This window comes from Camelus ferus, chromosome 36 (genome assembly GCF_009834535.1).
Source record: "Camelus ferus isolate YT-003-E chromosome 36, BCGSAC_Cfer_1.0, whole genome shotgun sequence".
Lineage (NCBI taxonomy): Eukaryota > Metazoa > Chordata > Mammalia > Artiodactyla > Camelidae > Camelus > Camelus ferus.
The window spans coordinates 17,772,020-17,781,479 of NC_045731.1; the positions used below are offsets into that span (position 1 = coordinate 17,772,020).

The following is a 9,460-nucleotide window of genomic DNA, read 5'->3' on the forward strand; positions in this document are numbered from 1 at the left end:
ACAGTTGATCAGAAACTAGGTGAATTATGGTTTAATGTCCAACAGGTTCAGGGAATAATTTCACAAAAAACAAATAAATACCCGACAAAGTGTTTTGACAGCAGGTTCATGCATTTCACTAGGTATAAAAAAGCATGTTCTTAAAATAAGGAAACACTTCTAAGAGCAGAGCTCCTGTTGTCTTAGTCCAATCCAGAGACAACTGTACCCAAAAGGACGTCTGCAAGACTGTTCACAAGCAAGAGAAAAGCTTTGGGAAGCAGACTGCGGTGTCATAACTCTTCCAGTTTTACTTCTAATTTAAGTAGAAGCAAATATGACAACACTTATTGCAATAAATATATTGGCTCGGGCAGGTCACAGAACTTGGAAACACCTTCCAATTTACCTAAGTTAAGTACTTCTAGAAATTGGGGAAGCTGTTCCAGATTGTGGGAGAAGATAATGGCTTAGTGTGAAATAAAACGGGCATCTGCTGATCCTAAAGCTAGTGCTCCTACACTCCATCACTGTTTTTATTCATAGTATACTTGCTAAATATTGTTACATCAAAGAGTCCATTGATGTTTTCAATAAAACATATGGTATCCGTGAAGTGGAAGGCTGAATCCTTTTGTCAAGAGAGAAAACTATAAACACATCTCTATGGCATATACACACACACGTATTTTGGTAGCAAACTTCATTTTTGAAAAGAGACAAACTAATTCACAATAGAGTCTAATTAACTTAGGTAAGTTATCTGAGAAATACTTTTTTGATCAACTGTGGATTAAATATTCCTTTTTTTTATATCTATCATAAACACCCTCCTAAAGCAGTTTTCAAAAATGATTCTAGATTCAAAGAAATAAATGTAAAGCCAAAATTGTTTTACAAATATATTTTACTATCTGCTCTTGAAAAACATCTGCATTTAATTGCTACTAATAATAGCTAGTATAATATAGTGCAACTTCCTATGGTATATAATCAAAAATATATTTATATACCAAAATGTAATCAAATTCTAGCCCTCCAAAATTCTGTATAATGAAAAGATCACAGGATGGGGAGTAAGAGTGTTTGGGCTCAAAGCTGACTTTCATGTTCTATGATCTAGTAATTTAACTTTTCTGATCTTGCTTTCTTTTTTTTTGTAAAATAAGAACACTAAATTTTAACTTTATAATGCTGTTGTGACAATTTGATTACACTTTAAATTTTTCATGTCAGTCTTAGTACAGTAAAATCAATTTTTATAATCACTGACAACTTTTACCAAACAAAATAAGAAATCCAATATAATTTTAAATATTGGGTATGTCAGGTGTGTGCCAAGGGAACATTGGCAAATATGTTTTTTTCTATAATATATTCCACATCATCCTTGATACCAACAAGCCTCACAGCTTTCTGAGTAACAACTGCTTATATACACAGACACATTATACAGTTCTATAATTAAAAAGGAAAGTTTTCAGTCACTGTAAAACAAGAGAGGTTCTAATAAAATGCTGCATTATTTCTGTTACATGTGGTTGGAAAATAAGAAAATTGAGACAAGGAGAAGTCAAGCCTTGCATCACAGGACATACAGTTAATAAGGGGCAGACCTGAAGATATAATTCATGACAGTCTGACCTCAAGTCTTGATCTTGATCTTGGCTCCACATTACCTCCCACATAAAAACTTACCAAATAATTAGCCAGATATTTCTCTAACATTTATCCTTCAACAAAGGCTTTCAGAAGACTATTTCTCATCTTAATTTGTGGAGGCATTGAATAACGGTTTCAAAATACACTTGGGAATTTGTAAGATGGCATCTTCTTCCTCTGAGAATTTCTCATCTCCTCTCTCAGGAGAATTAAGAATTGTATAGTAATTTTATTTACTTTGCTAAGTCAGTTAATAACATATAACTTTGTCCATTTCTAATCTTCCCTAAATTTGCTATTTAAAAAAGTATTATGTGAATATGGAGTGGATGTGGAGGACAGGGAACACTCCTGTGCTGTTAGTGGGAATGTAGTTTGTTGCAGCCATTATGGAAAACAGTATGGAGATTCCTATATAACTTAAACTAGACAACTGTATGATTCAACAATCCCACTCCTAAGCATATATCTGGAAGAAACTAATTTGAAAAGATACATGCACCCTGATGTTCATAGCAGCACTATTTACAATAGCCAAGACATGGCAGCAATCTAAGTGTCCATCAACAGATGACTGGATAAAGAGATTATGATATATTTATATAATGGAATACTACTTAGCCATAAAGATACCATTTGCATCTGAAATGGATGGACCAGGATATTACCTTTCTAAGTGAAGTAAGCCTGAAAGAGAAAGAAAAATAACATCTGATATCACTTATATGTGAAATATTAAAAAAAGACACTAATGGACTTACTTACAGAACAGAAACAGACTCACAGACATGAAAAACAAACAGGGTTACCAGGGTGACAGGGGTTGGGAAGGTGTATTGGGAGTTCAAGATTTGCAGATAATAGCTATTATATATAAAATATATAAACAACAATTCTATACTGCATAGTCCATGGAAATATATTCAATATCTTGTAGTACTCTATAATGAAAAAGAATATGTGTTTGTATATGTATGACATAAACATTATGCTGTACACCAGAAATTGATGCAATATTGTAAACTGGCTATACTTCAAAAATTTTAAAAATTAAAAAAAATTAAAAATCATGTGACAAGCTCTTCTTGACTTCTCTTTCATATTTAATCTCAGAGTAACCCTATGAGATGTATACATTATTCCAAGTTTGTTCCAAGCTGTTAGCTAGTATAAGGTAAGAGCTGAAATCTCTAGAAGTGTTGGGTATGGTTCACCATAAGCAGAATAATATTCCTGGATTTCATACTATATTATAAATGAGCTCTCTAAAAATTTGCATACATGGAGGCCAGAATTTGATCTACAAATAAACAAACATGCAATAAAATCATAGGCATTGAGAATTGAAAGGGTTATTAGAAAGTATCTAATTCATTATTTTTCTTTTACATAGAAAAACCTGACACCCAGGGAAGGAAAGGAACATATCTAAAATTGCACATTCTGATGCTGTCAGATTAAAAATAAGAATTCAGGTTTTCTTATATTCCAACCTGTTTAATCTTTTCTCTACACAGAATAGCTGATATTCTTACTTGTTACATTCAAACAAAAGTAATTCAAACAAAAGACATTGTTACATTTGCCCAATTGATCTCTGTAATTACTTTAATAAGCCTCATTGTTTCCCAAGTGAGATGTGCCTGGGGAAATGAAGATGTTGAGAGGTCATAAAAAAATACATCTTTGACTCTATCCTATAGGATTTCTTATATAAAGGAAAATCACACAAAGAAATGATATTTTTAAAAGAGATTTTTCTTTAAAAAGAACAGGATTGTTTTTAAGCTCCCATTTTCCATACCAATTTAGTATGTCTCTCCATTTTATCCTTAAACCAAACAAGTAAATTATGTGGGAACATGATAAGATGTTATTTCCTGTATATATCAGATCTCTTTGTCAGCACAAGAATGTGGTGCTGCTTTTTCTTTACTATTTGGAAGGGGAGATTAGTTCCAAATACTTCTACCCAGTCCTTTATATTGAAATAAATTTACTCATGCATCAGGGACACAATATGGAAATTTATGCCTTCTGTAGAATACCCATAGTCCACTAGATATGCAGAACTCACCCATTGAGAGAGCTTTGGGCCAATATTCTCATCTTGTAAAGCAATTAATAAATAGAAATTCAATTAAATAGAGTTGGGAGACCATGAGGGGGAACTCTTCTGTTCTGCAACATAGCAGAGACTAACAAAAGAAGAAAGATTCTTCTTTCCTGACAAGGGCTCAGCCAATGAAAAGTCATGGGCCCTTTACTTACTATAGCCCTCCCAAATCCCTTTACCCCTTTATGAAAGCATTCTCTTTTCCTTGCCATGGATAGAACTGTACATTGTTCAACATGGTTACAGGTCTCAAATTGCAGTTCTTGCTGGTGCCAAACAAGCCCATTTGTTTTTTAGAAAAGAAAATCTGATAATCTGTATGTTTCAGATAAACAAACATCAGTTGGCTTTCTGACCAGTGGACCATAGCGGCATTCTGCCACCCAGGAGTGAGTGTTAGCTTAGAATCTATCTCAAGTAATCTCCAGAAAGATTTAAGTATTTCTATTTGTCCAGAGCACAATTACCCCAGTAAATGGTCTCACCTCCCTCAGAGAAAGATTAGGTTGAAGATCCACATCACCTATTTGTGGTGCTATCACAGAGTTCCCATTCAAAATTACCTGATGTAGCCTTCATTTAAAAAAACAAAAACAAACAAAAAGACCCTCTGATTTGGAAATTATCCACATCTGGTGATTGGATGAGGAGCCATGATTTTTCTGAATTGAATCTGTTTACTCAATTCAGACCACTGTTCACCAAATTTAGATTATATTTGATCACCATCATCATCATCATCATCATCATCATCATCATATTACTTGGCTTGGGTTTTCACAGCAAAATACTTCAGATTGGATAGCTTAAACTAATGGACTATTTATTTTCTCACCGTTGTGGAAGCTGGACATCCAAGATCAAGGTGCCTGCAGGGTGGGGTTCTGGTGAGAACTTTCTTCCCAATTTAAAAATGGCCACCTTCTCTCTCCTCTATCCTCATGTTGGAGGAGAATTAATAAAATGGCTGCACTTAGGCTAACAGATTGCTTATTCTTATACTTGCCCTTAACACAGTCAACTAACTGGACTGACCGGTTTCTACTCACAGCTCACGGCCCATTGTTAAAGTAAAGCTATTAATTTTACTGTTTCTACTTTATTCCAGTAATCAAAAGTAATAATCATGCTAAGTCTCTGAGTCATTCACCAGGGAGAAAGTCACGGGACTGTAACCTTACAAAATAGCCTGAATTCCCAAGAAGACCACACCTTGGGTGCTTATAAAATAAAGAGATGGAAAGAGTGACAACTACTAGCCTCTATAGAACTGGTCACCTGGAGACACCATGATGTCCACTCTGAGTCTTATGAGAAGAAAATAATTCTGTTGATTGTTGTTTTGTTTAAGCTATGGCTGTGTAATCACCCTGTTCACAGTTTTGAAGGCACTAGCCTGCTGTGAACTCCCTTTGCCTGGCAAATCAATAAAGCTGTTCTCTTCTCTTCTAAGCCCTAAGACTGAGACAAAAAGGGGTCAGGGCACAGCCATTCAAGGAATGTCACAGCAATTAACATCAAAATGGTGAAAGATTCAACCCCCAGTAGGCCCTGAGGCTCAAGATGGTGGGTGATTTGACTTCTAGCAGACCTTGAGCCTCATTATATGCTCACTGTAACATATTACCTTGGTGAGTAACATGCCCACAGGTGCCATGGAAGCCCCAAGGCTAGCCACAAAAGGTCTCAGAGTGGGAAATGGCCAACTTCCTGGGAATCCCAGCCCCTTCCCCAGACTAGTTAGACTGCTCCTTCCACTTATTAGCATATGAAGCCACTGAGACCATAAAAACTGGCAACATGGTTCCTCACAACCACCACATCTCTCTCCTCTCTCTCTCTCTCTGTTCAGAGACAGCCCACACTCAGTCTATGGAGTGTGTACCTACTGTTAATTTGAGCAGCCAACACCCACACTTTGTGGCCTTTCTCTTGCCTTAAAATGTACCTCTGAATAAATCTACCTTTACTCAACTGTGGCTCACTCTTGAATTCTTTCTTGTGCAAAGCCAAGGACTCACACTTGGTGGGGCACATCCCAGGGGCTCAGCTGAAGCCTGGGACATGGCCCTCCTCATGCCCCACATCCATCTTTCCTGCATCAAGACCACATCTTTGAGTTTCAATTAGGCTCATCATGGATGGGGGCCAATTTTTCTGCAACAACATGGCCTTTCCTCTAAGCAAACATCAGAGAGCAAGCTCTGGTGTACTTTTCATTTCTTATCAAAATGCCAGTTCCATTGGATTAGAACCTCACTCTTACTATCTCAAAGAGTACAGCTATTCCAGTCCCTGCTGCTCAAGGCTTTCCAGCCTGCATGACAGGTATGAGTGAAGAAACTTTTTAGATGACTTCTGTCTTAGCCAATTTCTAACAGCAAACTTATGGGAGTAGCTAAGACTTGAAGTCCCAAATGAACTGATCAAATTCCTGACCCACTGAAACCATCTGAAATAAAGTGAATGTTGGTGTTTTAAATCACTAAATTTTGAGGTGTTTTTTTTTTTTTTATATGGCAATGGTATGTGTAACACTGCTGTAATTTAGATGTTGTAGTACTGGCTCATGGTAGATACGCTAAATGAACAAAATAGAAAGCTAAGTAATAGAATAATAGATACATAGATCTTTATATATGAAAGAAGTAGTGGCATTGCAGGCTAATTGGTAACAGAATTGTTCAATAAATGTACTGGGGAAAGGTACTTATCCTTATAAGAAAGCAACATATACACCCATCTCATACCATACCTAAAAATATATATCCTTTGTGGTTGAAAGATGTAAATATAAAAAAAGTAAAATATTTAAAGAAAATTATTTATCTCAGAGCAGGGAAGGAATTTGAGAAGTACATGCAGAGATATTTCACCCTGAGTCCAGCTTCCTCATCCCTACTGTACAGCACAGGTGGTGAATCCTTGATCCCAATCATGCTCCCTCTAATGAGCATCTTCAAATCCAACAGTTAGCTCCTTAAAATCTGACCGTTTTTGAAGTATTAGATTTCTTTCTAATTAAAAGACCTAGAGTACTTTTTATTTCCTTCACTGAAGAATAGATAAAACTTTATTGTTGGTATCAATTCAAAACAGTCTCAAACATATGGAGGCATTAGTATTGCTAAGCACACTGAGTGATTTCAGTTATAAATTGAGAAAAAAAATAAAAAGAAGGCATATTTTGGACCTGAGTGTCTAAGTTGTGAGTTGCATTTTGACAGGAAGCTTGTAATGCCAGAGCCTTAAAACCGATCTTTGTAATGCAGTATTTGTTCCCCAAAGCCACCATAGAGGTACTGTAAACAGAGAAGATACTTTCGATTCATCACTTAAGTCAAGAACTCATAGTTTATGGAGAATCAGAAAAGCATTCATTATGTAAATCAAAATAATCTGTATCCCTGATGTTAAATATTTATTGCATTAAACAAAAAGCTCTAAACCCAGATAGTTTAATTTAATGAAGCCAGACTCTGAAGATATAGATGATTTGAGTGACTTAAATATATATTCAACTACTGGGGAGGACCACTTGAGCTAGGTTCATAGCAAGGGGTTTAAAAATTTAATTCTTAGTCAAAAACTTGATCAGTAAAGAAAATCAACCACACCCTACCATTACAGCATAAATTTCACAAAGTTCATGTCTTGTGGATTTATCCTTTGCTATGAACATGTGCTGTGAAACTTTAAATTAATTAATTTGACTGAGACATTTATTTTTATTGTTAGATTAATGTTTTTAAAACAATCTAAATTTTTAATTTCAAATTTCACCCTCTCAGAATAAAAGAAACAAGTTCTTTTAGGTCGTGTTTCTCTATACCAGAATGGTACCATACCCCACAAACAAGAACTTGAAATAAAACCAAAAAATTGTTGTAGGTAAGGAATCTTCATACACTATGAATACATATATAAGAAATTAAACCTATGCAATTCTCTTGGTCTTAAGGACTATAAAATATTCCACTTACAAAAAGATTAATTTGTATAGCTGTTTCAGAACAAATAGGCTAAATAACCCAAAGGAAATGATGTTTTAAATGCAATCACGTGTAGTTTAAAGTATTCCATGATTCTGTAAAAGAATGAATATCATGTCCTACATGAGGGATACAGCCCTTTTCCACCTAAAGTCAGATTTTTACTCCAGAGTTTCTTCATGGCATTTTTCATTTCTGCATTTCTCAAGGTATAGATTAAGGGGTTCAACATGGGAGTTATAAAAGTTACAACTACCATCATGGATTTGTCAATGGGAAAGTTGACATTAGGCCTTGCATACAGAAAGATACAGGGAACAAAGAATAAAATGACCACCGTCATATGTGATGCACAAGTGTGGAAGGCTTTGTGATTTCCTCCCACACCATGCACCTTAAGGGAGTGTAATATGACCCCATAGGAAACTAAAAGAGTGAAGAAGACAACAGTGCAGATTGCCCCTCCATTAGCTATCATGGAGAGTCCAATGAGGTGGGTGTTGGTGCAAGCAAGCTTCAATAAGGGGTACATATCACACAGGAAGTTGTCAATGACATTGGGGCCACAGAATGGGAGCTGATGAATGAAGAGAAATTGAACCAATGAGTGCAGAAAGCCTCCAGTCGAGGCCAGCAGCAGCATGAGAACACATACCCGCCGATTCATGATGACCAAATAATGAAGAGGCTTACAGATGGCTACGTATCGGTGATAGGCCATCACCACCAGGAGAATGACTTCAACACCAGCAAACAGATGATCTATAAAGACTTGAGTCATACAAGCCTGGAAGGAAATAGTCTTTTTCTCATGAAGCAAGTCGGTGATCATTTTGGGAGCAATGGCAGTAGAATAGACAGTATCTATAAATGATAAATAAGCCAGAAAAAAGTACGTGGGGGAACCCAGGGACCGGCTGGCCATGATGGTCACCATGATAAGCAGATTGCCCGCTATGGTCACGAGGTAGATGAGTAAGAAGGGGACAAATAGAACTTTTTGCATCTCAGGGTTCTGTGTGAGCCCCAGCAGGATGAACTCAGTCACATTGTTCCTATTTTCCATGGTGATCCAAAGGTGTTGATCAAGTGTCAGAGTCTGCAAACAAAAGGGCCAACAATGACTTAGAGAGGATTGCAAGCTTTCTGTCAAAACTGTGATATCTTACTGCACAGTGTTTTATCCACGAGGGTTCACACAATGAGATTTTGGAATCTCCTCCCACAAGCACTCCATTCAATATCACAAATTCCTTGCTTCAACTACAGTGATGAGAGGTCAGTATTCTAACTGGGAGGCATACCTGAGAGGTGGCATACCACACAATAAGAAAGCTGCTTTTTCCACAATCTCTCTCACAAAGATGACACTTTTGCCTTGATATACCATTTCTATTTTTCCTGAACACATTTTGGCTTCTGAGGCCCACCGTGAAAACAATCTCATCTCTAATAACTGATTTATATATTTATGTAAAGTAATGCTTAGTCATGGAGCATAAAACTATTGGCTTACATTTAGATAACTATCTCTCTGAATTACTGTGAGCTCCAAAAATCAAGAATTAAGTCACCCACAGTGTGAAAGAACCAGGCTCATCACGAGTATTCATTAGAAGCTTGTTAAACTCTGTTTAAATAAACTGAACTTCAAAACTCATTAGAGAACAACTGAACAGAGATAATGTCTAAAATTCTTCCCAATAAAGTA

The 9,460-nt window shown here is 36.3% G+C and overlaps 1 protein-coding gene across 1 annotated transcript; it reads right to left on the reverse strand.

Moving 5' to 3' along the window:
- Positions 1-7,861: 7,861 nt before the first annotated feature.
- On the reverse strand, positions 7,862-9,167 carry LOC116661683 (olfactory receptor 4A15-like). Its single transcript, XM_032474189.1, has one exon. It carries the CDS (start codon positions 8,813-8,815, stop codon positions 7,862-7,864), a length of 954 nt encoding a protein of 317 aa, XP_032330080.1. The 5' UTR covers positions 8,816-9,167.
- Positions 9,168-9,460: the final 293 nt, after the last annotated feature.

What these genes read in the sequence shown, in the direction of transcription:
- LOC116661683 (XM_032474189.1), bottom strand. Translation starts at nt 8,815, where the DNA reads ATGGAAAATAGGAACAATGTGACTGAGTTCATCCTGCTGGGGCTCACA.